The 27,980-nt window shown below is 40.5% G+C and overlaps 2 protein-coding genes and 1 long non-coding RNA gene across 3 annotated transcripts; 1 reads left to right on the top strand and 2 right to left on the bottom strand.

Moving 5' to 3' along the window:
• Positions 1–18: 18 nt before the first annotated feature.
• Positions 19–16,633, bottom strand: HENMT1 (HEN methyltransferase 1). The gene is made up of 7 exons (XM_028732617.2): positions 16,089–16,633; positions 12,870–12,994; positions 11,984–12,096; positions 8,685–8,819; positions 5,692–5,874; positions 4,444–4,615; positions 19–3,240 (listed from the first exon to the last, which is right to left on the bottom strand). The coding sequence occupies exons 2-7, from the start codon at positions 12,984–12,986 to the stop codon at positions 2,818–2,820; spliced, it is 1,143 nt and encodes a 380-aa protein (XP_028588450.2). The 5' UTR covers positions 12,987–12,994; positions 16,089–16,633; the 3' UTR covers positions 19–2,817.
• Positions 16,634–16,705: 72 nt separating this feature from the next.
• PRPF38B (pre-mRNA processing factor 38B) lies at positions 16,706–27,957 on the top strand. The gene is made up of 6 exons (XM_028732616.2): positions 16,706–17,194; positions 21,458–21,526; positions 22,290–22,441; positions 22,524–22,584; positions 24,529–24,752; positions 25,871–27,957. The coding sequence occupies exons 1-6, from the start codon at positions 16,847–16,849 to the stop codon at positions 26,724–26,726; spliced, it is 1,710 nt and encodes a 569-aa protein (XP_028588449.2). The 5' UTR covers positions 16,706–16,846; the 3' UTR covers positions 26,727–27,957.
• Positions 21,998–25,881, bottom strand: LOC144327764 (uncharacterized). The gene is made up of 2 exons (XR_013392858.1): positions 25,556–25,881; positions 21,998–25,213 (listed from the first exon to the last, which is right to left on the bottom strand). It is a non-coding gene; the product is annotated as an uncharacterized LOC144327764 (long non-coding RNA).
• Positions 27,958–27,980: the final 23 nt, after the last annotated feature.

The raw sequence follows: 27,980 nt of genomic DNA, 5'->3' as shown, positions 1-27,980 counted from the left end.
AACAACAAAATGCAAAGGGTGTTTGCAATAGTACTGTAACTAATTTCACTTTATTAAATTGAAAGGAGCAAATGAATGGCATTCCATCCCCACCAAATTATTAGCTTGAAAAGGAGTGGGGTTATCTTTCCACTTCCTTCTTTCTAATACAAAATAGTATGCCAAAAGAATACAGGCTACATTTTGGGAGGAGCTGTATCTCATTTTTAGGTTACTTCCCTGCAGAAAAAAAGCCCAAGACAGGAATAGTTCAGTTGTTTGGGTCAGGTGGTTTCCTGATAAACTTAAATCTTTTGTATTCCTTGTACTAAGTTTAATACTGACCTATTACAAGTTTAAAAATTCAAGATGTTTTTTTGGTAGAACCAGGACTCTTCCCTTTCCTAGAAAAGAGAATCAGTTAATAATTTAAGCCTCTCTAGCTCCATTGCTTTCTTTGCTCATCTATATTGGAACCTCTGTACAATTTAGTAGTCTGATTCAAAGGCTAGAGGAAATTAAACTGCATTTTGTATTGAGGCCTGACTTGCAGACATTCTGGAAAGTCAGCTTTATCTTCCTGTGCTAGGTTCACATTTTCTACCTGTGTTTATACCCTGTCAGCATGATTAATTCCACTGATACAGATTGCTGTGATTTCTCAAAATGCTTTTTATGCTATTTTGATTTGTTAGGTACTTTTGTTCTAAAACATTACAAGTTGAATAATCTATTTACTCTGTAAAATCTAGAGAAATGACAGCTCCAAAGCATGAAAAACATATTCCAGTATTAAATAACATTTAGACACTGATCATCTTTGGGACAAAAAAATGTATCTCATTTTGTTTCCATTATAACTATTAAAGCAGTTTATTTTAGGTATTCACTAAGTAAACTGCTGTAGTGGTTGTCATTGTAGTAAGACAATACAAAACTTTGACTGATGACAAAAAGTACTAAACATATAACCATGTTTCAGAGCACCACTCTGAGGCCTTGCCACAGCTTTTTAGTGGTTTTCCCCTTTGTTCTGCCTTTTGTCATCCTCTATGAGTCCCACCTGCAGAAATCTTCCCGCTTGTTATTTCTGTGAAAAGTTCACATTTCCTCTGCAGAGCAGCTACATTTCCATCAGCAATCTAGCTGGCATCCTACTCTTACGGGCTTATTGTAAACATGATTAGTAACTACTTGTATTGGTAGTTAAGGAATACTTGGTGATTATCTGTCCAGGGAAGAGACTGCCTTCAATCCTAATACTGAAGAAGTGATTAAACTTAACTTTGCAAACAGGATTGTCTTGAACTATTTAAGTCATTTAAGTGACTATTTTATGTAGTAAGCCCTAGTAGAAACTGTGCTGGGTTTTCTTCTCTATTCTCACCTCAAAAATGATTCCTACAAAGTGACACTATAATAGCAAAGTACACCAGGGAAAATTAGTGGCTACGGTTGTACGCTCTGCAAGGGCTTGGAATCGGGCCAGGCTGGGAAGTGATGCAGTGTTCTGGTTATAGTACAAGGAGAAAGCTGCTGCAGTGCAACTGTAATAGAGAGCATTAAATTCTAAGAAGGTAGAAGTAAAAAAACAATAATCTATCCTAGCATTTTTAAATGTGACAAGTGAATTAAGGAAAAGGTCAAAGAGCAACAAGGTACCAAACCATCTCTTCTCTTGCCCACTCATGTCTGTTGCCTCTGGTATAAAAACAACACTGCAGTCGTCCTCTGACTCTTTACCAAGGTGGTGGTGATAGGAATATTGGGAAAAGCTGCATCCCTTTTTGTTAGATGAGAACAGGATGCCAAGCAAATGCTTTATGGAGAAGCATGCCACCTTGTGGTTGAAATTGTTGCAAGATTAGTGAGATAGAATTGTCTAATATTTGTTTAGAAAAGGCTGTTTACTGTTACACAGGAACAATATTTATGTACAACTACATCTGCTCATTTGCCAATCTGTTTACCAACTACTGTCATTAAAGAAAAGCATACTTGAACAGGTAATACATGCAGGAAGCAAGGCACAACTTCAGTTACTTGAGGCTTTAATAAGGCTATCCTATGACTGGTGTTTGCAGTACTGCTAGATGAATGATCATCTAGCAAATGATCAAACCATTATAAGGTTGAGACTAAGGAAAAGAATTGCTGCTGCTCCCTGCTGCTCCTTTCTATAATCAAAACCTAGCAGTCCCCCAAGGTTATTCTGGTACTTTGGGGGTTAGAATCAGTTTGTGGATGAGTTGAGCAAATGTATTTTCCAACTTTGTTCAGCAAGTAGTATTCTACAATCTTATCTGAAAGTCCTTATTGGACAGCATCTACAAACCCATTTCTATATAGAACAGTGTGAATGGTTCTGAAGAAAACTATTTTAAAAGCACACACAGAGAGAGCATTACACCTAGCATTAACTTAAGCAAGTAATTTAGTTCTCAACTAAACTTATACTATAAAGATACTGATAATGGTGGTGTTGCATTAATATAGTACACAAACTTCTGCAAAACCACCTTCCAATTCAAAAAATGCATCTTAAACATTACTTTTTCTGTTCGCAGACAGAAAACTGTTTTCTGACTTCTGTTCTACTAACTACTGTTGTAAGCAGTTGGGTTGAGGAAGGTACATGTTTATTTCTCAATCAAAATAATTAGGTAGGAACATCTTATTCTAGCCCACCTCAATACAAAAAGATGGCACCTGATCCAAGTATTTAGTAGCCAGTCCAATCTGCTGAGTTTTTAAATCCAGCAACTAGCAGAATTCTGCTCACTGGACTCCTCCAGTTTGCGAAGTAGTACCAAGAGCAAGTATTTTTGAAAGCATTTGCTAATTCTCCATCTCTTCATTTTCATATTCAGCATCAATCAGCACTGCAGATCCGTCATGGCTGAGTGCAACTTTGCCAGTTATGAGATTGCTTAGTGTTTCAACTGTTCCACAAAGTTTATTCACTTTAGGAAAAGAAAAAATGTTTGCAAGAGGTATGTAGACAGAGTTTCCATTAATAAATGGCTGCAAACTTTTATTGTTGGCTTCTGTTAAAGGCAGATGCTTGAAATACTTCAGACTATGGTGAGATGGTTGGAATTTGGGTTCTGTTTCAGAGTCATAACAGGGTTTTTTATATTCAGATTTTACGTGGTCCCAGAGTCTCCTTGCAATTATTTGTGCTGTCCAAATAACTTCATTGACCACTGCAGTCTGCAAATACTTTTCATCTTTAAGGCTTGGATATTCAGCTTTGAAAAGCTTTGATATGGAAAACAAAGATGCGGCTTATTTATTGTTAGCACATTCTAACTGTTCAAAGCATTTCACATACTCAGCATTTTATGTTACAGAATATTAAACTAGGCACAGCTCTACTTGACCTTTTCTAACATGTTTACAGTACACAAAATAAAGCTGAAAACTGCCTGTGCTTACTTGTTTGATGAATGCAAATATAATTCTCCTGCTGATTTTTAAGATAGACCATAGCCTACAACTGTGTGGCTTTCTGACCATAAAACGGTTGTCCATGCTCCTCAGTTCAATTTTCAATAACATCTATCTGTACGTGTGATTTTTAAAAACAAAAAACCTCAGAAGCAAGCCCTGTAGTATGCAGTGTAAGCCTCCCTGCAAAATTAGGTAGAATTTGGGCAAACTAGCAAGAGCCCTATCACAATACAATCCCTTGCACGTCTGCTGAAAAGTAAGTTGCACTGAAGTTAATGGAACTTGCTCCTAAATAAGTATGAATGGGCTTGCAACCTTAAAGCAATAAATCCTTAGTTTGAGTTAGCTTTTCTTCCATAAGTTACCCACTTACTGGAAATAAAACAAAAACAATTTTGAGCAATATGGTTGACACTCCTACACTGCCTTATTCCCATCTTAAAAGTACAATCCAAGTTCAGAGTGGCCCACCGAACAAAGTGTTAGGCTTGGACCTGGGTTTAAATTTAGCTAATACTAATGGGAATTATAGGTTAAAAAAAGGTAAAAAGGTGGGAATTACAGCATAGGGTCTAAAGGCTTAATTAAGTTATTAAAAACAAGTCTGCTTCTACAGTTCAATATCCAATAATGCTTACTAAACACTGAAACAGGGAAGAAAACATTCTAAGTAACATTTTCCTCCCTGGATAAATGATTTCATGTTTGATAATATTTTAGGGCTAATTAACAATTATTCTCAATCTTTTTGTCATTTTAAATGCCCAGTTGCCTCTCCATGCCATGTGTTCATCAATCATAACACATTTGTTTTGAAAGTCAGAATCAAAAGAACTTCTTTCCTAGTATGTATTGTGACACTGACTGCTGATCAGTCACAAGGTTCACTGGATATCAATTCAGCACAAACTCAATACATAGACTTCTATTTCAGTCATCGTTTTATGTTTTACTATGTAACCACTTTATACTGAATTTATTCCTCCTTACAGAAGCAAAAGATCCACTTACGGTTTTATAAACTTGTTCCTTGCATTTCTCAAAATGTGTAGGTCCATCATTCTGGTATTTTCTCACAAACACACCTATTTGTGTACAAGTTCCAACATCTTTTTCAGGAGGTGGGGCTCCTAATCCAGTAAACTCCACTGTATAGTCGTAGCGAGCTGCAACATCTTGGGCCCTAAATTTATGACAAAACACCAAACTGTGCAAGTAACTTTGAAAGACCAATCCTAACAACTCTATCTTGCTCATCAAACATGTGTATAGTGAGTACTGCTAAATCTCCCATCACAAGTACAAGCCATTATTGTGAGAGAGGCATTTCTTCCTTCCTATTAACAATGCCTGTGTGGATAAGTAGATGTAGAGAAATGGCAGCAGTGACAGGAGATTGTAGCTGTTAGGAAGAAAGACACCTCCTCACCAGCCCAACAGACAAGGCCAGTGAGACAAAACAACTCCTGTTCTGTCCAACCCTGAATTTGGAAACAACACATGATTGTTGCCAACAAACTTTTGTTCTGTCAATTAGAACTATACCCAGCCTTCACTGACTTCCAGGAGTCTGTTCTGTTCTTTAGACAATGAAATAGACAGCAAAGAGCATAAAGCTTCACCCTCATTAGAATAGTAATGTGAGAGTTCTCAAACAGGACCATGAATATTCTTAATAATTCTTAAGCATTATTAAGATATGTGTTTGTGTGAAGGTTTAGTGGAGCTAGTATCCCACAGAAGGATGGGGGGAGAAGAGGAAATTTGGAGCTATGGTGGAGCAAATAGTATGCAGGAATTTTGAGACAATCCCTATATTAGAGGATATTCTTGCTTTGAGACCAATCCCACTTCACCTAAAAAATCTCCGTATCTTTACCTACTACAATGCCTCGCAATGGTGCTCATGATTTAAAAAAAAATAAATTGAATCCCCACAACGAAGAAAATACATGGATCAGAAATTGTTGTCATTTCTTGTCTCACCTACATTCCACATATTGTGAGATTACTGGGGTGGAAAAAGCTACACCTAGACAACCAATGGTTAATTACTTTAATTACTGTTATTTCCAAAATGATTAACATATAAGGTAGGCATGGCAGTCACCACAGTATATTCAAAATCATAAAAGCTTTCAAAGGGTATAGCAAGGTTTTATTTTATTCCCCCACAGCTTACACTAAAATATACACCAGTTTTTTGTTGTTGTTGTTGTTTTACTTTTTGGAAGCGTATAAAAGATGGAATGAACTTACCAGTTCTTAAATTGTGCACGATTCCATTCAAATTTATGATCTGGGTGTCTGAATAATGTTACAGTTGGAAGCAAACAATTAAATTCTGAGTTTGGTGTTGTTATTACGACCATGGCTGGAGACATAAAACCAAATACCACTTCTGGGAATTTGTCCAGCTCTTCTGCCTCCAGGTGTTCTATTCTGAAGATAGAAGGTTACAAGGATCTTCTTACCAAATAGATCAACTGAGTACAGTACATACTTGAATGAAGTAGCAAAGCTGCACAACTACAGTAAGTCTGATATAAGAAAAAAATACCTTCTCAAGAAAACTTTGTTTTTCTGTCTAAAAGTATGACACTACTTTATACTTGATCCAACTAGCCTAGTATTATATATTCCAGCTATGCAGTTCTCCATGGTCTCTAACCAAGACCTATCTCAGTCCTTACCTAGAAGTTCTACATCTTATTAAAAACTGACAAATCATCAGGTCTGGATGACAATCCACCCAAGAGTTCTTAATCACCATCTATATTTTGTTGTTGTTTAGCCGTTTAGTCGTGTCTGACTTTTCATGACTCCATGGACCAGAGCACGCCAGGCACCCATCTATACTTAAGGAATATATGTAAAACCATTTTTAAAGGGATCCAGATGGGATCTAGGATTTTACAGGCCAGTTAGTATAACACTCGTTTTGGGGAAACTGATGGAAAGCATTATTAAAGGTAGAATTACAAAACATACAGAAGAATAAGTCTTTCTGAGGCAGAACCAGGCCTGTTTCATCAATCTAATTTAGAGTATAAACAAACATATAGATAGAGGTGATACAACTGACACTGTACTTAAGACTTTCAAAGAGGTTTTGATAATGTTTCTGTTAAAGACAGGAAATAGAGTAGGAATAAACAGAAAGTTCTTTCAATGGAAGGATGTGGAGTAACAAAGGATCCGTATTGGGGCCTGTGCTTTCTAACTTGTTCATTAATTATCTGTAGCTAGTGGTAAGCAGTGAGGTGATTATATCAATTGTACCAAAAGGGGTTCAAAAAGGACCTCCCCAAACAATGGCAGTAAATTTAAGCAAGTGTATGTAAATGGATGCCCATTGGAGCAAAAAAAATATCCTCATTTCACATATATGTTAATCTGGCAGTTAAGTCTGAACTGCCAATGACTGTATAAGAACTAAACCTTTGGGTCACTGTGAATAGCTCAAAGATGTCGACCTAGCATGCAGTACATATGAATAAGGTGGAGGAAGTAAAGGAGGTAATGGTGAGATGGGCAATGGACTTTGGACATAACATAGATTTTGATAAATGGAAGGCATTATGGAATAAAGGAATGAGATTCTCTGCATGTATAACACTCAGGGAAAATATGTATAAAATGATGTACAGGTGGTATATCACGCCTGTAAAATTGGAAAAAATATACAAAACTGGTGATAAATTATGCTGGAAATGTAAGATCAAGGAGGGTGACTTTTATCACATGTGGTGGTCGTGTGAGGTAATCAGAAAATTCTGGGAATCTATTTATAATGAGCTAAAAAAAATCCTTAAATACACCTTCATAAAAAAACCTGAGGCATTTCTGCTGGGGATAATTGGAGAGGAAATCAAAAAGGAAGATCAAACACTTTTTCAGTATGCAACAGTGGCTGCCAGAACTTTAATAGCGCAGAATTGGAAGACATCAAAAACCCCAACCATAAATGAGTGGCAATCTAAACTATTGGATTATTTAGAATTGGCAAAAATGACACAGAAAATAAGAAACCAAAAAGGCATAAAGTTTAATAACGAATGGAATAAATTTATGGTATACATGGAAACAGAACTAAAAAATTTAAAAACCACAGTAGGTGTGACATAACGCCTGTGACGCAAAGAGTTTTTTGAGGAAAAGAAACTGCAGATAGAGAAATTCTTAACACATTCCGAAACTGAGATGAAGGGAAGTCAATTTAGTGTTGTGTAAGTTAATGTAAGGTAATTTGTTGATGTCTTATGTCAGGTGATGTTCTTTTTCTCTCTTTTTTTTCCTTTTCTCTCTTTATTATTATTTTTAAGTTTGTCTTATGTATTTTTTCTCTGTGTATTTATGTTTTATATGTTGTCTTTGTTTTATAATGAATTAATTAAAAAAAGAAAAGAAAAAGGTGGATTTTATGTTAAGAATCATTACAAAAATGATTGAAAATAATACCGCCAGTATCAATCCTACTGCCGATATGATAGTGGTGTTGGACAAAATCTATGGTGCATCCACACTTGGAATACTGTGTACAGTTCTGCTTGCCTCTCCTCAAAAAGGATATTGTAGAGTCAGGAAAAGTTCAAAAAAGGGCAATCAAAATGACACCAAAGTTGGAAGATTCGTAAGCCCTAGTTCACATTGTCGGGATTAATGGCGTTTCTCAGGTACAGAAATCTTTTCCAGTTTATAAAAGTAAACAGAAGTTTTTCTAGTATATTCTTTGTATGTGCAGAAACTGAAGCTGGAACATGCTAGAAAGAATTCTAGCTGCTCAGCACTTTTCATTTCTGCTAAGAAGCAAGGTGGATATTGTTTTGACTACATCTCCCTTCAAGGTAACTGGGAACATGTATCAGCTACCCAGTGACCAGTTACACTTTACTTTTGATTCTCTATCTGCCTGGATTCTTAATTCCTCACTCTCGGTGTATTCTTGTATAGTGTTAGATTTTATATGATGAACTGAAAACCCTCAGTTTTCCATGAATGTTTCTATGCCCTTTGTTCCAAAGTATTGCTACACCACACAACAGTCTCAACCATCCCAATTGTATTAATTTGTATTGTCCTAAGTTTAAGAAGTTAAAAGATGGCACACTCCTTTATTTATGAGAAGTTTATTGGAACTAGGGAAGAGGAATGTGTGTTATATATGGTAGAAAATGTATTTAAATCGACATGCTTTTAAAACCAAAACCTGAAAAACATTGCCAAATAAAATATTTCAGTAGAATACTCACACTTCAACGCATGTTATCATATCAAAGCCCAGCATACAAGGGTCTTTGTGAGCTACTGAACCCTGATAGAGGATAACTGTCAGACGTCTTTCACTTGGCTGGAGATAGTCACCAGGAAGGGGAGATAGTGTATGCCTACAAGCAAACAAGTTGTACAATATACAAGACCTCAGGTGACATTTACTTTTAACCATACTACCCCCCACCTCATCTAACTACTGGTGCACCAGGAAGTTCCAACTGACTCTAGCTGAAATGGAAGGCAAGTCATAATAATAATAATAATAATAATAATAATAATATTTATACCCCGCCCATCTGGCTGAGTTTCCCCAGCCACTCTGGGCAGCTCCCAATCAAGTGTTAAAAACAGTACAGCATTACATATCAAAAACTTCCCTGAACAGGGCTGCCTTAAGATGTCTTCTGAATGTCAGATAATTGTTTATCTCTTTGACATCTGATGGGAGGGCGTTCCACAGGGCAGGCGCCACTACCGAGAAGGCCCTCTGTCTGGTTCCCTGTAGCCTCACTTCTCGCAATGAGGGAACCGCCAGAAGGCCCTTGGCGTTGGATCTCAGTGTCCGGGCTGAATGATGGGGGTGGAGACGCTCCTTCAGGTATAAAGGACCGAGGCCGTTTAGGGCTTTAAAGGTCAGCACCAACACTTTGAATTGTGCTCGGAAACGTACTGGGAGTCACATAGGCGCCGACTCCATGGGGCCTGAGGGGGCCTGAGCCCCCTCAAAAATTTTATTGGGGGGGCTCCGCCCCCCCCAATAATTTAAGAAAATTATTAGTTATATTCAGCGGCGCCCAGCAGAGCAGCCCTCTCGGCCACGGCAGCCCGGCTCTCTCAGCCCCCGGGGGCCGCCCTCCTCCCTCGCGCACCAGCCCGGGGAGGCGGCGCCCCCAGGAGAGGCGGCGGCGGCAGCAGCAGCTGCGCGCGGCCCGGGCTCCCCTCGCCGGCCGCGGGAGCCAAGGCGAGCGACGAGGGCAGCCGAGGAAAGGAGCGCGCGGCCCCGTCCCGCCCTCGCCACTCACCCTTCTGCAGCGGCCAGTGGCGTAGCGTGGGGGGTGCCAAGGGTGCCGGCCGCACCGGGCACAACATGTGGGGGGCGCGAGTCCAGAGGGAAGGGACAAGTTCCTTCCTCCGCCGGGCTCCCCGCCTCCACCGCCAGCCTTGCGCCCCAGCGCGCGCGCGCCCCCCCCGCCGCTGCTGCGGCTGCGCCGAACCCGACGTGCCGCCATCCCCTCGGCCCAGCCCCAGGCGGCGGCTGCTTCTGCCGACTGGGAGGGAGGAGAGCTCCGAGGGGCCTCGCCGCGCCCTGCGCTCCCCAAAAACCTCTGAGAGGAAGCCGGTGGGCGGGCGAGGCCCGGCTAAGCCTCTCACCAGCGGGTTAAGGGGCTTTCGGTTTTAAAAGGATTAGCTTGGGAAGGGGTGGGGGGGCTGCTCGCCGGCAAGCGCCTGCTCCGCGTTTCCAAAGGCGCTCGCCATCCAAGGGACAGGGAGCGCTTGCAAGGAACGGGCTCCGTGGAGCAGGAGTTAGGAAGAGATCCCTTCCCTGGCAGGCCGCCGGCTTCGCCAGCTGTTTCCCATTCACGGTCAGGAGGAACTTCAGGCTGCTTTCAGCTTTGGTAGAGGGAATCTAAGCAAGGGGATGGAGCCGGTGCCCTGAGGAAAGGCGGCAGCATTGGGTTTGTTTTTAGTTTAGAGAAAAGGCAAGCAAGAGGCGACAGGAGAGAAGCCTGCAAAACTAGGCATGGCAAGGAGAGAGTGGACAGAGAGGAAAGTTTTTATCCCTCTCTCCGTACAATATAACTCGTGGGCATCCAGTGAAGCTGAACGTTGGAACAGTGGCGTAGCGTGGGGGGTGCCAAGGGTGCCGGCCGCACCAGGCGCAACATGGGGGGGGCGCTCGCACTTGGGTGCTAAAATCCACGGGTTAGGGGGCGCGAATTACTTGCCTTGCCCCGGGTGCTGACAACCCACGCTACGCCACTGGCAGCGGCCCCGCCCGGCGGGGAACTTAGAAAACTTCCCGGGGCAGGACCCCGGTATGGGCCCCCCCAATATTTTTTACAAGTCGGCGCCCCTGGGGAGTCAGTACAATATAATACTGGATTTGCTGGGGCTCTACAGTCTGCACAGGAAATGCATTTTAATGCCCTTACTTGACAGCATAAGAAACAACTGTGCACAATTAGAAGTAACTCTCAGTGCAAGTTTGATGTTTCAATTTTATTCTTTTTCATCATTTAATATAGTAAAAATGTCTATGCATTTTACATAAAAAAATTAAACAATAACATTAACAAATTATTTAAAAACTAGATAAAAATGGGAAGACGGCAAAACACAACTGAAGATAAACTCTGGAAGATATTTTTCTTGGGTATAATTCCCACAAACTGAGTATCTTACTTTCAACAAAAACAGTACAATTTTTTTGTGTGACTGTCCCAACAACATTTAAGGCTTTTTAAAAAGGGAAATAACTTAAGAAATTGAAAATGGAGAAGAGTGCAGTTTGCTGACGCCGAGCAAAGCTTATCAGGAGCTAACTACTCTTTCAGATGTATTAGAGAACTGCTAATAATAATATTGGAGAGGTCCAACCAGAAACATACATTGTTCCAAATGTAAAATACTATGGCATAGGATATGACACATAATAATATTCATCCTCAGATGAGTTTTCAGTATTTTTTCTCAGTTGACATTGCTTTTCTTTCCACTGCTAGATTGAGGTGATTTAGGTATATTCTGTGTACTCTACCTAGTCTGGTACTAGCAACGAAACCACAATATTAAATAGTCATTTGTTAACTATTAATATTAATCAAATGAAATATTTTCAAACCTAAAAGGTGCTAACGACTCCGAAAAATACTAATTATGAAGCCATGTGAAGAAGAGCAAACCATGGTGATCACACTGTTCCCTAACCCTGGGGAAACAGTGTGATTGTCACTGTTTGCACTGTAACACATGCTTTCTTAATTAGGCTGATCGCTGTTGGAACAGATAAAGCTAGCTGCACAGTGCTCCACGAGACTCAACCATCACCTGATTATCAGAGCCAGTGAATCCCAGTGCACTGCCAGGCCAAATGAGAAGGCCCAGTGTGGCCCATGAGCTAGAGATTCCTCACCATTGCTGTAGCCAACTCCCAATCTCATGTTAGGAACTGAATGGCTGATTTTGAGATATATATATATATATATTCTAAAATTTCCAAGCTGTTTGCTGTAAACAGCTTTTGGAAAAGAAATTAAAGGATATTTTTTCTCCTTACATATTCTCCTTCATCACATCTTCACTAATATCTAGCCCAACAAGCACTTCGATGCAGCTGCAGAATTTCAGCATCCAGAGTAGCCTGCATTCAGCACATCCCAAATCTGCCACCTGTCAATTAGAATTAAATACATTAATAGTCCATAACTAAAACTGGTATAACTTTAAAGTCATTAGTAGCTTAGGAATCGAAAGTGCTCCTTAATTCTGCATTTGTTTGCACTTAGGGTGACATACGGAGGGTTAGTCATACTCAAAACAGACAACTTATTTGGGTATCACCCTTAGTTTGCCAAAGGGCAGGGAAGATGTGAGATCTGACTCCACTGGGGGGGGGGGGGGAATCAAAGGACCCAGTTGACCCAGTTAATGCAGGATAAACTCTGTGGTTAGCATTGGCAAAGTTCTCTGTTAACTCCAAACTAGGCAACCATGACTTAAAAGTTTGTTAACCAACCTTAAGCCATGTTTCCTGATTTGGACTTATCAGTGAAAATTCTATCTGGGCAGCAAAGAAGCACTTTTCCTTCCCTTCTGTCCTGGTTGCCACAATAACAGGTTCTGTGACTACAGTGTTGGCTATACAGCTCCACTCTACAAGCCCTCATGTTCCTAGTCAGGGTTTGGAATTGGTCTCCAAGTGGCTGAGAAACTGTAAAATAATACAGCAAATTTGAGACAAGAGACAAGTAATACAAAGCACCCCCTTATGATTACCCCCACTCCCATTTAAGTTTTCCTTATTTGTACTATTTCCGCATGGAAGTGTCTGTCTAGCTCAATTATGTTTAAGTGTGTCACATCACAGCAAGACTAGGGCCAATAATTCTGAAGCAGTTAGCTATACTATAAAGAGCATATTTTGCTAAGAAACATATACAAACCTTTTTAGGTTTATGTTGACTCACTAACTGTTTAACGAACAGGTAGCGTTGTTTGTATAGTGGTGGCATAAATTTAATTGTCCTTGTCAGTTCATCCTTTTGCATTTTTGCATCCATAGCCAAGGCTAAAAACAAAAGATAGGAATGTTTTTAAAATGCTATATAACAATTATTTTGCAGCTTGGAAATTCCCGAGCTTTCTTGGCTTTCCTTTCAGTCTGAAATCTAACACAAAATTTGTCACCATTTTGACAGGCAGCATTTTGGTATCCCATGTGTTTATTTCCTTCACATCTTTTCTCCACGAAATTGGTTGGCAAAACTTGATACAAACATCAAGATTAGTTTCTAGCTTTTGATATGAAATATGTTATTAATGCATACATTAAAGCCTTTTGTTTATTGGTTATTGTTAATAATGCAAAAGAGGTTACTACCAGTGCTTCTTTTTCAAGAAAAATAGGTGCCGGAACTCACCATGAAGTTGTTACAGTAAGCCACTGGGTGACTCAGGGCAGCTCTGAATGGATGCTGGTTTTGCAACAGAAATGTTCACCACCCACAGAGCAAGCTATCTCTCTAGCTGGTTTGGGGGTCACCCTTGGTTCTGGTGCAGGTCAAATAAATAGCCCCCCAAGTTCTCTTAAGATTCAGACAGATGGCTAGAGCAACTCGGAAGGGCCCTTACACAAACACGCATGCATTAGGAAACCCTAAATCCCACCACCGCTACACATCAGACAGATCGAAGAAAAGGTAATACAAACTGGCCCCACCCGTAGCTTGACCAATCACAGCTAGGAGCTAGGTGGAGTCATCGATCGTTTAAAAAGTAGACTTGCACACACTGGTCAGGCTCCCTTGAAATGTTCGTTTTGGGCTTCTCAGAAGTACATAAAGGCAGTAAGTAGGCAGGGGCTAGAGCCAGCCCGCAATGGCACCCCCCTCCCCACAAGTGGTGCCAGAACTGTGCTCCGGAGCACTCCAGCTGAGAAAAAGCACTGGTTACTACCATCATTTCCCATTGCACAATTGTTTAACACTTGAAAAGGCTGATTGCTCTTTCTTAAGCACATGCACTTGGAAGTAAGCCATACTGTAATCTATATGCATTGCCTCTGAGTAAATATGTTTTAAGATTAAGGTATAAATGTTAATTTGTTCTTTATTAATAGCCACAATTTTAAATAAATCCAGCATGCAGCACATAATACATTTTAGTACTGTTCAGGCATTGCACCTGCTGTGAACAGACGGTTGGCAAGTCTAATTAGTATGAACTACAAAATTATTAAAAAATGTTTTCACGTTACTGGCAACGCTGCTTTTTCAATGATTTTATGAGGTTGTCTCATTAAAATGTTCCAGTAGCTTCTTGACAAAATACTAAATAAGGGGATATTTTTCTTCTTCCTGTGCTGGGGCAGTCTCTGACTGGCAAATGTCTAGCTGTCAAGACAACTGAAATAATTGTGCTAAACGCTGTCTCTAAACACACTGTGAGACAGAAGAAATGTTAAGTGAGCAGGCTCACATTACACACTGTACCCAGCCCTGAAATTGGACACTATTTCTCCTGTCAGTCTGCTCCATAACACCCACAAGTTCAATAGATAGGATTCTGCTCTGAATGCTTCATTATTTGCACAGCACTATTCCTTGTTGTTGTTTTTAAAAAAAACTTGTTTCTATTCTGTTTTTTTAAAATTTACAGTGCAATCAGGAGGCATTCTGCAGCAGCTATTTAGCTATAAGAAAGATCCTTCTGGCACTATACTAAAGGCTAATGAATTTAAGCTCAAATCTATGCACACATACTTGGGAGTAAGCCCCACCAAACTCAACAGGACTTGCTTCCGATTAGATAGGATTGTGCTATAATTCTGAAGGCTTGGTTTCTCTGGACTACATTCACTTCAACAGATACATACATGAAATCAAGATCAGAGGAAGCATACTTCTGAATCCAAGATTGAGAAGGGGGCATAGCTCAATGGCAGAGCATGTGATTTGTATGCAAGTCCCCGGTTTAATCCCCCAAATCTCTAGACATTCTGTGTGGGAAGGGCCAATGTTTTTATTTGTCACTACATTATGTATGTTTGCTTTTTATATTGTAAACTGCCCTGTGATGAAGGGTGGAAGAGAAATTTAATAAGATAAATAAATAAATCCATGTAGACAATACTGTACTGAACAAGATGGATCAATTGTCTGTCTCGGTATAAGGCAGCTTTCTATGTTCCTATGGATGGAACAAGCAGCAGGGGAAAGCCATCACCTTCATGTCCTACATCCAATGAAGCAGCTTCTATTTCACAAAAGGATATGCCTTTCACACAGCATTAGAAAAAAGAATGAACCTTGAAGCGCCTTAATAAAGGTCCCTAGATTTAGGCTGCAATCTTATACACACACTTATTTGGGAGCAAGTAAACTCAACGTGGGTATCCCTGCGACGGGGTGAGCTCCTGTTGCTCGGTCCCTGCTCCTGCCAACCAAGCAGTTCGAAAGCACATCAAAGTGCAAGTAGATAAATAGGTATCGCTCCGGCAGGAAGGTAAATGACGTTTCCGTGCGCTGCTCTGGTTCGCCAGAAATGGCTTAGTCATGCTGGCCACATGACCTGTAAGCTGTATGCCGGCTCCCTCGGCCAATAAAGTGAGATGAGCGCCACAACCCGAGTTGTCCGCGACTGGACCTTTACCTTTAAACTCAATGAGACCTATTTTTGAGTCAATATGCCTAGGGTTGTACCATAGATCTACTGCCCAATTTCGCTGCTATTAAGTAAACGTAAGCCTAGCACACCACCTAAATTTTATATTCTATATTTTAATAATAATAATAATAATAATAATAATAATAATAAACCTGCCTAGATCCTCTTTGCTCTCGTTTTCCACCTACCGAGGAACCTGTGCATTTTACTTATTAGTGAAGAGACTTGGAACAACTGGATTTTACATTTTCAATTTGTAAGTACCAATTATATTTTCAAATATGGGGCTACTGAATGCACCTTCTTCACAGAAGCTTTAAGCGCATTCTGAAACCTGCACAGCACCTAACAGAGTCTCCTTTGAATGACTGCTACCTCCACCCACATCCAGAATTAAAACGACCCAGGAATCTTTGGATGGAGGGCAGTATACAAATGTAACAAATAATAATAACAACAACAATAACAATCAGCTAGGCTCCCCCGGTGCTATTTACCTTCCAATCCAGCCTGAAGAAGAGTCCTAGCGATCTATAAAACAAAAACAAAAAACCTTGCAGTGTTTTGCAAAGTTTTACTTATAAAAGGCTTGCTGCAAACTGAGTGGATTTTTCTTATTATTACAAACCCACACGACCACCTCTTGGTTTTTACAAGGCTATTTGTAACAGACTACCAACACTTGACATTTTAGTTAAAGGGACAAGGGGCGCCTCTACTTTCGAAAACTCGAAGGCCGCAGCCTGCTTCTCGTCTCCTGATAATTTCTACTTTAAAGAAAAGCAACGTGTGTGTTTTGTGGGGGAAAAGCGGTGCTTTCACTCCTCTCCCTTCCCAAAGGGCATTTTCCGAGCAGCGAAACTGAACTGGCTCGTGCAGAGGCCTTTCACCGTTCACCCCAACTGGCCTGGGGGCATATCAAAACGGTGCGGCCCACTCTGAGGAGAAGCGCTTCAGTCCCGCTCTTCGTACTCTCGGAGCCGTATCTGAGGCGCCGCTGCCACCGCCCTAACGTAAGCGCAGCCTCAGCCCAACCGCCCCCTTCCGCCTGCGCCCGCTGCTCTGATTGGCCGCGCGAGCCCGGGAAGGCCCTTCCGTCACTTCCGCAGCGGCCGCCATCTTGTTGGCGGTTGGCGGAGCTCGGCTCGGCAGCGTTCTCCCCGAGAGGCTTCCGCTCGCCTCGTCGCCGCTGCGGCCTTTGCTCGGCCGACCGCTGTTTCGGTGTGAGCGGGAGTCGCCCCTCTCCGGCGACGCCATGGCCAACAACTGCCCCGTCGTGGGCGCCGGGAACTGCCACCAACAGCAGCAGCAGCAGCAGCATTCGCCTCAGCAGCAGCCGGGAGGCCAGCAGCAGCAGCAGCAGCCGCCTCTCCCGCTCCCGCAGGCCGGCGCCGTTTTGTCGCCTCCGCTGCCGCTGCAGAGCGCGGGGCCCAAGCCGGCGGCCTCGGGGAAGCAGGGCAACGTGCTGCCCCTGTGGGGGAACGAGAAGACCATGAACCTGAACCCCATGATCCTCACCAACATCCTCTCCTCGCCCTACTTCAAGGTGCAGCTTTACGAGCTCAAGACCTACCACGAGGTGGTCGACGAAATCTACTTCAAGGTGAGCCGGGAACCGGAAAGGAACTAGGTCCTTTCGGGGGAAGCCGGCGAGATTCTTGTTTTCAAATCCTTTGGTTCGCTCATCACCGCGTGGCCGAGCAGGGCTCATCTGGCCTGGGCCCAAAAACATAAGGCTCTTCGCAGCTGTCTCTTCCACAATCCTATCCCATACTATTTTTAATAATAATGAATATTTTATTCCAGTCTCGCCATCAAAATGGGAGATGCTGACCTATTTCTTCCCACGGTCGTCAGAGAGAAGGCGATGTAGTTGTAATGTGGCTACTTTTTTTCTTTGGGAAATGGCTATGCAATTCTTTGTCTCAATCCAAACTCCAGATCTCGATCTCTCTCGATCTCTCTTCCCACCCCCCAATATCTTACCAGTCAGACTTGTATGTTGGTTGAATTTAGAAACTTATTGCCAGCGCTGCGTGTGTGTTAAAACTGGCGAGTGTACTGGGCAGCATGTTCACGTCCTCTCCTAGCCAAAGATCTAAAACAGGCGGTTGAGGAATTCAGCAGGAGGTAACCAGCTGCATTCTCTGTTACGTTGGCTTTATACCAACATAACACTGTCCTGCTAATCTTAATGCTAATAGGTTAAAATTTGAGGCCAACTAGTTGATTACGGCTGTCTTAAAATGGAATTCTAATAGGCTGTGTATTTCAGATGCTGTGAGTAAAAGCTGTTTAGTTTGATGTGTGTGACCCTGCTTTCAGTCATTCTTATGGCTGCTAATACAGTCTTTTATTGATTAAATCGGGGTTCTGTAACCTGGAAGATTATGACTGTCATTTATTTTCTATGAACCAGTTTAAGCGTTGAAATGTTACTATTCAGGTGTGATCCTGAATTGCGGAGCTAAACACAATGATGGGAAGCCTGTGGCCTTTCAGGTGTTTTTGGAGTCGAAAAACATATGGAGAGCCACAACTTCCCAATCCTTCACCCAGAACCTAGCCCACCACTTAGATATCTTAAAATTACCTAAATTCACAGTGGAGTAATGTCATTTGGGACCAACCAGATTGTCACAAAAGGGGGCGGGGGGGTAAACAGTTAAAAAATTGGGCTAATGTAGCCATTTATTATTCTCCAACCACACCCCTTTTGTGTATCATAACTGATTAACAGTTTTGAAGAACTCAGAAGTGCCACATGTTTTTGACATTTTGGGTAGTCTCAATAAAAATACTATCCAACTAGATTTTGGTGGGGAGTTTTCTTACAGACAGATATAGCTACCGTTGCCTTTTAAATTCACTTATTTTTCTGTACTTTCTGGTCCTTTTGAAATAACTTTGGTATGGGACTTGAGGGAATACAGGAGGAAGGACTTGAACTCTCCATAGGTTACATTGTTTCTAATGAACACTTAGCGTACTTTGTTATAGAATAATTTGATATGCTCAAGACTTTTTTGGGGGGGGGGAGCACAAGCAGAAATCAAGTGGGCTGTTAGATTGGGCTATTGAATTTAAATTAATTGAGCTCATAGATAAGTGTGTTTATATTCCAAGTTTTTCTCCACTTCTGTTCTCTTAATCCATATCTTCATAACATCAAATATAGAGAAATCAGATCTATCTGCATTTTCCAGGAGGCATTACGACCTTCGGTTAATTTCATTGACTCTTGCTGATCATACAGTGGTTATAGTGTGGCATAGTGTGACTCTTTTTACCACTTAATTTAAAAGCAACAAAACCTCATTCTTTTTAACTAGCAAATGATTTATTTCTAGAGCTTGTAGGGTCCATCTACATTTAAATCGCCTCACTTTCAAAAATGCTACCTTAAGCAAAATATTGATTACTGATTCTTTAATTTCTATACCACTTAATATACAGTGGTACCTTGGTTTACAAACTTAATCTGTTCCGGAAGTCCGTTCTTAAACCGAGGTGTGCTTTCCCTAATGATGCCTCCTGCCACTGGTGCCCTTCCAAAGATTACCAAAATGTAAGATATACTTGCCAAAAATGTCAGTTATATCTGATATGCTGGTTACCTTGGTTGGTAAGAGCATGGTGCTGAAAACACCAAAGTCAAGGATTTGATCCTCATGGGTGCATATTCCTGCATCGCATGGGGTTGGACTAGATGATCCATGGGGATCCTTCCCATGATTTTATTATTTTATTTTACAATTTCTATTATTTGATTAAGATTTGCTTTCCTCATTTTTTCCTTCCTTTGTTTTTTTCATACTGCCTCCTTTACCCCCAGAGTTAACTTAAAGCAACATTTTCAAATAATATGCTTCATTCATGCTTAAATTAAAACATAGGAAACATGGGGAAAGCTATTAAGTTTCTGTAATTTGTCAGTCAAAATTGTCTTACATATGTAAATCATGTATATTGGAAATACTTCAAATAAATAAGAACAAGTTGAAATAGTTTTCATATGAAGTGTAGAGCAATCACGTTTACTCAAATGTATGCTCTTTATTACACTGAGATTTACAAGCTTCTTAGCATGGATAGAATTGCAGCCTAGGAGATGGTTTCAATGTAATGTGAAACCATGCTGTACTGTGAACAAACAGTGGTGAGCCTTAGAATCATACTCTCTGTCCTCTCCAAGCTTTTAATAATTTTTCAGTTGAATATGTGCACAGAGCAAAATGGCACCTGTAACACTGAAGTGGGAGCCCTTCCCACTATGAAGATAGCATAGAAAACCTGGACTAGATTGAGAAGAGCACGCACTGTACAATAATTTCATGCCTGGAAATCGGTACAGAGATGGGGTGTGAAGAGCCACAACATGTTCTCTTCCCATGTATCTTGGAGCAAATCATGTTAGATTATGATTATGATTGTCATTATGATTATTCATACCCCATCCATCTGGCTGGGTTTCCCCAGTCACTCTGGGTGGCTCCCAACAGAATATTAGAAACATAATAAAATATCAAACATTAAAAACTTCCCGAAACAGGGTTGCCTTCAGATGTACAGTCATACCTTGGGTTGAAGTAGCTTCAGGTTAAGTATTTTCGGGTTGAGCGCGTTACTTCTAGGTTTCACCGCATGCGCAGACGCTCAAAATGACGTCATGTGCAGAAGCGGCGAGACGCGCAGTCGCGTGTTACATTCTACTCAGGATGCGAACGGGGCTCGGGAACAGATCCCTTTCGCATCCAGAGATAACCACTGTATTCTAAAAGTCAGATAGTTGTTTATTTCCTGATGGAAGGGCGTTCCCAGGGCGGGCGCCACTACCGAGAAGGCCCTCTGCCTGGTTCCTTGTAACCTCACTTTTCACAGTGAGGGAACTGCCAGAAGGCCCTCAGAGGTGGACCTTAGTGTCCGGGCTGAACAATGGGGACGGAGACGCTCCTTCAGGTATACTGGGCCGAAGCCATTTAGGGCTTTAAAAGTCAGCACCAACACTTTGAATTGTGCTCGGAAACATACAGCTTGGGAAGAAGCTGTATTGTAATGCTTATAGCTTTGATGGTCCACACAAGAGTCAGTTCTTCAACAAATGAACTCAAAGTCCCTTCAGGTAATGGCAGGGGTCCATTAATAGCTGATGATTATTGTGTATATTGGCAGGAGCCCCTAATTTCTGACCTTTCTGAAGAATGGCTTGTTGTCTTTTACAAAGACTCTGAAAATAGTCAGATGTTTTTCAAGTTTGGTGCAATAAGAACAAGCTTCAGAATACCTCTGAAGTTCAAAATGACATCAATGACAAAATATTCCTCCCCTTGTCATAGGCACACATGTAGTGTAGAGCCAAGTTTTAGCTGGTTACTAGGGCCAGCCAAAATTTGTGGACCCCTAGCAAACAGAACTACTTTCTCCATTCCTTGGCTTCTTGCCTAAGTCACCACTACTTTGCACAACCATACACTTGCCATTTATTATTCATGATTAGAATTTACAAACCACTTAATATAGAATACCAAAGTGATGGACATAACATAACCAAAACTAAATGCATAATAACGGAGCTAGTACAATTTTATTTATTTATTTAAAAGCAAGTCAAAAATATTTGACAGAGCTTATTCTCAAATAATTGTGCATATGAGACATGACCTTAGTTTTAAATAGATATTAGCAAGTACACCTCTCGCTCATTTTGTATTGGACTTGGGATTGAGGAATGATTTGTCCTTACTATTTGCTGAGGGTGGGGGCAATAGGAATGGGTGTGTCGATGACACACTGTGCTTAGTACAGTCTGAGTTAAAATGTAAATCTAAAATGATGATGGGTTGATTAATTGCTTTATTGTTTTCAGGTTACACATGTTGAGCCTTGGGAGAAAGGCAGCAGAAAAACAGCAGGCCAGACAGGGATGTGCGGAGGGGTAAGTAGAAGTACGTGCCTTCTGAAGTTTTTTATATGGTAGCTAATCATTTCAAAAATGCAACACTGAACTCAGCAGAAAATTTAGTGTCGTAAGCTCTAATCAAGTTAATTGATAGATTATGCCACTAAAGCCTTAACTGACTGGTCATTGTGGGCATATTTTTTCGAAGTTAGCATGACTGATTTGCTACTTGTAATAGGGAACGAAAAAGAAAATGTTGGATTCTAAACAATGCAAGACAAGTGCATATTATTGAATTGTTACATCATAAAATGTTCACAAATAGTTCAAAAATAATTCCCAAGTAAATTTTTGAATTTCAAAAAAATATTATATATAAACCATGCTAAATCTGCTTAACTTTCATGCCTCACAATTATTTCATTCACTTGAAATTCTTTGGTTATTATTTTTAAAAAATTAAGATTCAGATCTCAATCAGCTTAGGCCATTGGGAAGTTTCCACGCATTCCTGGTTCGATAGTTGGAAGTGGAGACTAAATCCAATCATACCTCCTCCAAAAATATTGTAGGCCTAATGTCTGGATGGGGCTCTTCAGCTTCAGGAAATGTTAGTGCAGTCACCCACTGCTCCACAACTTCTAAGTGAATCAGATGACCTTCCTTAAGTGTTGAGCTTACAAACTTGCAGGAAAAAAATCCTTAATGTTATATGTACTGAAGTGAAAAGTATTTCTCTTCAGTGTCTTACTCTCTAGTGTTAAATGAGTTGTATTTCTCTTCCTCCTAATCTCTAAAGGTGCGTGGTGTTGGAACTGGAGGTATAGTGTCTACAGCCTTTTGCCTCCTGTACAAGCTATTTACCCTGAAGCTTACCCGTAAGCAAGTGATGGGGTTGATAACTCATACGGACTCCCCCTTTATTAGGGCCCTTGGATTCATGTATATTAGGTAAGTAGCCATATACTTAACTGTCAGCTAACTTTGTTGCAAAAAATGTTATTAAATTTACACAGTCTCTTTGTACTTCAAGGTACACACAGCCTCCAACTGATTTATGGGACTGGTTTGAATCCTTTCTTGATGATGAGGAGGTATGTCAACAAGGGTAATAATTTACTTTCTTTTCTTTCTGAAATCTTAAGTAAAGTAACTTTGAGATGAACTTCTGTATGTTGGAAAACAGTTTTTAACCATGTGAAAAGTAAAACCTTTCTCATCTTTAATGGTTTGCAAACTTGCAATGAACAGAGACTACGGGACATTCTTACACCCTTAAAATAAGTTGGAATTGAATATATCACCAGCCTAACTGCTTGGGGGCAAATGGAATGCATACTTAGAAAGATAACTACAGTATGGGACAATATCTCTATCTTTTAACCAAGTATGAAACCTGAAAAATCAGGTGGGTGTTTGTTTGTTTCTTTGTTTGTTTACATGAAAGTAAATGGACAATGACGAAGCAGAATTGAATGGGGCATCTGCAGTCTGTAGTTGCTTTCTAAAATTTTCAATTCATAGCACTGCCACTGAACTAGCAAATTTCTTTTAACTTCTTAACTTTCAAATAGTGATAATAAGACCATACAGAAACTGCTGAAAGGGGTGCTATTTTTAGTGTGGATTCTCTTTTCAGCAGCATTTTTACCACACATCTCAGATTTCAGCCTTTGTCCTAAGTATATGCTATGTTATAGGAACTATTGAATTTTGCCACTAGAAGTAGTCATTGATGATTCATACTAATACCTTGCAGTGTAGTTTGCTAGTTACTGCCACAGTAAATGTTTAGATCCCATGCAAAAACAGACCTTTAGGGATCCAGCACACAATCGTAATGTCTCGCTTAGACTACGCAGTGCTCTTTTTAAGGTTACATGACTATTTTATGCTTGTAGTTTTTGCTCTAATTGCATATATTTTGACTCCCCTTAATCTAGTAATACAGAATGGCATTCTTGGTTCCTGTTCATTAACTGCTTTATGATCACTTTGGCCTCTTTTTCATGTAACTAATTAAAACTGAAGTAACACAGAAATATCATTTCTACATATTAACATTTCTCTCAGTTTGCCACTGTTGAAGATGTGAAAGCAGTTCAGCGTTGTGTCTCTGGATGTATCTAGCTAAATGTTGTTAGTGCTTTGACTTTTTCACTGGTGCTCTTATTTTTGTATGTACCACTTCAGGTACTACATTTAAGCCAGTGTTTTATTTTCTTCTTTAGATCTCTGTGCAGCAGTTTTGTTTGGAAATACTGTATATCTGAACACTTAAATGTGTGTGAGTGCAAGCAATTTTACATTGAGATTTTCTCTTCCTGTTTTAGATAACAAATCTCACTTTCCTTGTGTGCTTGCACTATAGGTTTGGGCCTGACAATAGCTGACTAACATGTCCTGAGCTGTGAGAGGGCATAGCAAGAAGGCCTTCATGCGGTAATGACCCTTTTCCGAGACAATGGTCATCATGGATTATGAGTTTCCAATTATTTGTTCCTTTATTTATTTTTTTGCATAACTCTAAATTAGAAACCTCACTGCTTCATGGCAGTTGGTTTGCTATTGCTTCCGATTTAGGTAGGGTCCATTTTCTACTACAACTTTTTCTGGTCATTTTTAGACAGGAAATAGTCATCCTCAATTGTTCAGTTGTGACCACAATCCTCAAAAATGAGAATTAATGTCAAGCAAGTTGTGGCATAACAGTAAAAGATGGTAGCATACAAGCCAGCTGTGTAAGCAAATGTTACACTAATCTGTTGAGACATGAGCCCTTTACTATTGGCTGCAGGATTGGTATGCACCTGCATGCATATGCATTAAATCCAACTCCCACTCTATAACATAGGGCCAAATGCAAAGGTACAAGAGTTGAAGTTCTTAGGCAAGTTATTTACCAGCAAAAACAGCTAAGCCGTCATATTTGAAACTTGAAAGATGGCAATCAGTATAGTAGCATTTGTTCTAAAGGAAACTCTAGATGGTTTCTTACATTCAGAATTTGTGTTCTGTTTTGTGTTTGTTTTTTGAAGGACCTTGATGTGAAAGCAGGTGGCGGCTGTGTCATGACCATTGGAGAAATGCTGCGCTCTTTTCTAACTAAGCTGGAATGGTTTTCTACGTTATTTCCAAGGATTCCTGTACCAGTACAAAAGAACATTGATCAACAAATTAAAGCCAGGCCTAGAAAAATCAAGAAGGATGGCAAGGAGGGAGTAGAAGAAGTAGACAGGCATGCGGAACGTAGACGTTCAAGGTTATACATTAACTTTACAAAATAAGTTACTTAATTTAGACGTTCTCATCCTATAATTTCACATAATCAAAACTTTTTGTAGTTATGTTTGCAGTGTGGTCTTCTAAATGAGTAATAGCATTTATGTAGTACTTTAGATAGCTTCACATACATTATCTCAATAATCCTTACAATTTCTCTATAGGAATGGTGGTATTCCCATATAGCAGATGAGCTACGCTATGTTTTGTTTAACTTAGTGTATATGGCTAAAGTAAGAGTCTGCTGGCACAAGTACATAGCCTTTTATCTAGGGTGGGTTGATTCTAGGCATGTATGGTTTTCCTTCTTTTCCTTACCAGATAGGTATGGTCCACATGTGTTTTAAAATTATGAGGTGCAAATGCATACTTGGAACAAGACATCATTTGATGTTTATTATCCAGAATATGCACTTTTGCTTGGCTGGAGCTAGCGTTCACCTAGACCAGGGGTCTGCAACCCGCGGCTCCGGAGCCGCATGTGGCTCTTTTACATCTTTGCCGTGGCTCTGGGGCGGATACTAGCGAGGGGAGGAGGCGCATTGTGCGCCCCGACACTCCTCACTGTGGTGGGTGCTGTACTGGCTGTGACGTCGCATGGGGGCGGTGCGTGCATTAGTCACGCACCGTCCCGACGTCACCTTCCCGCCCGCTGTCAGATCGCGGCTCCGGAGATATATTTGTTTTAAATGTCGCAATGGTTTTGCGGCTCCCAGTTGTTGTTTTTTCTTCGGAAACGGGTCCAAGTGGCTCTTTTTGCCTTAAAGGTTGCAGACCCCTGACCTAGACCAATAGTATTTGCAAGAATCCTAGCAACCATCAAGTGCTAGGTAGTCTACCTGAAACTATCCAGTGGTCTATCAACAGATCATGGTGTACAGTTTGCCTACTACTACACTACTACAGTTTGCCTACTACTAACACCAGCTGTAGAGCACTTTATTCATATTTATGCAGACCTCTAAAAATATTGGATGATTTGGTACACTTGATAAGTACAGGGAAATAGAATGAAAAGGGTATACAAAATACAATGTGAAAGTTTGCTGAAACTCTTGTTGGAAAAATTCAATTTCTTAAGCATTTCTTTTCATGTAGGTCTCCAAGAAGGTCCTTGAGCCCCAGGAGGTCACCTAGAAGATCAAGAAGCAGAAGTCGTCATCGTGAAGGCCGTGGGTCATCCAGTTTTGATAGAGAATTGGAACGGGAGAGGGAAAGACAAAGACTAGAGCGAGAAGCTAAGGAGAGGGAGAGGCGAAGATCTCGAAGTTCTGATCGGGCATTGGAGCGAAGACGAAGTAGAAGCCGAGAGAGGCACAGAAGTCGAAGTCGTGATCGAAAAGGAGACAGAAGGGACAGAGAGAGGGAGAGGGAGAAAGAAAACGAACGTAGTAGAAGGAAGGAGCGTGACTATGAGAAAGAGAGAGGTGTTGAAAGGGAAAGAGAGCGCTCTAGGGAGAGAGATCGTTCTAGAGAAAAATCAAAGGACAGAAAAAGCAAGAGTGAAATCGATGAGAGGAGACATAAAGATGAAAAAGATGAAAGGAAACATAGGGATGATAAAAGAGATTCCAAGAAAGAAAGGAAGCATAGCAGGAGCCGAAGTAGGGACCGGAAGCATAGGAGCAGAAGTGTGAGTAGGAATGCTGGCAAGCACAGTAGAAGCAGGAGTAAAGAGAAGTCTAGTAAACACAAAAGTGAAAGCAAAGAGAAATCAAATAAGCGAAGCAGAAGTGGAAGCAGAGGAAGAACTGATAGCGCTGAAAAGTCCCGAAAACGAGACCTTAGTCCCAGTAAAGAGAGATCACGAAAACGTAGCAAAAGCAAAGAACGTTCCCATAAACACGATCACAGTGATAAGGACCACTCAGACAAACATGATCATCAGAGGAGCCAAAGTACAGAACGAGAGAATCAAGAAAAACAATCTAAAAACAAAGATGAGACTGTATGAATGTTCAGAAGTGGATCACATTGAATCCTATAAATGTTTTGAAATCTTGCTTATTTTTTCTTACAGTTGAAATTGTGCAGTAGTTGACAAGCACTCTTCTTCAACCTCCCTCTAGGCTGCAGATTGTCATTTCCTATTTTGAGTAGGGAAGTGCCTTTGTAATCCCGTTAAATGCGTTGACTATTTCCAGCCCATTTGTTTAGTTAAATTCATGATGCGAATCTGTTTGTGCATTTTTTTTATTGTTCAAATGTTTCCAAAATGTACAATCTGTACATACGTCCTGAAACTGTTCTAATCCTTTTGGCATGGTTTGCCATGTTGGTTAAATTTGTATACGGCAATAAAACTGCCACTAATTCTACTTTGTTTTATAGATGTGGAATTATGGTTTCTATCTTTGACTTAGCATGGCTGTGCTTTGCATAATAGTATGGCAGAAGCTCTTAAGGATGGATCTTGAACGTGTATTATATCTAAAATATTTATGTGCATTGAACATCCATGAAGGTTGCAGTTCTAGAACTTGTGTCCATTTGTACCTCTTGTCCTGGGAAAGCATTTAAAATACATTTTATTTGTGAAACTAAAGAAAGTGTTGCATTTAGAGTAGGCTTTTCAAGGAGGTAGCAATTTAAGGCAGGGGTTTAGGCTTTCCTAAGGTTTATGTTGTAGTCAGTGCTACCTCATAGGAACACTGTTAAGATTTATAAGCCTATCTACCATCTCTACATAGACTTTCTGGCTAGTTTTTATTGCTCATGTAAATATTATTTCACTCTGATATCCCCAGGGTTTTCATTAAAACTGTTGTGCCACTGCCCTGTGCTTTATGAAACAACCATAGACTAACAAAGGTGAAAGTGGCAGAATCAGGGAGGAGACAGGAAGATGAAAAATAAGGTCAAGCAGCAAACTTCAATTTCAAGCTTCCAAATAATTTTTTATAAATGAAAAGTAAAGCATCTTCATAGTGTTTTTTTTAAAATGCATAATGTGTCTTTTTTTTTTTTTTACAAAGACTGTGGTCATTGCTTGAGATGAAGAATTTCTCTCATGCAACAGAAAAACTAGATAATTTTTCTCAAACACTGATTACTTGTGAGATAATGTCAAAATGCAGTATTGAAAGAGAAATCATATCACAACAGTTCATTTCTGTTTGGTAGACTTGTTCTAGTGACCTGTATAAGAAATATAAAATCTCTGGAATAAAGACTGGATTAATTTATTTGTGGCTATCCCCACTTGTTC

This window comes from Podarcis muralis, chromosome 5, assembly GCF_964188315.1.
Source record: "Podarcis muralis chromosome 5, rPodMur119.hap1.1, whole genome shotgun sequence".
Lineage (NCBI taxonomy): Eukaryota > Metazoa > Chordata > Lepidosauria > Squamata > Lacertidae > Podarcis > Podarcis muralis.
This window is presented reverse-complemented; position numbering and strand designations above follow the sequence as displayed.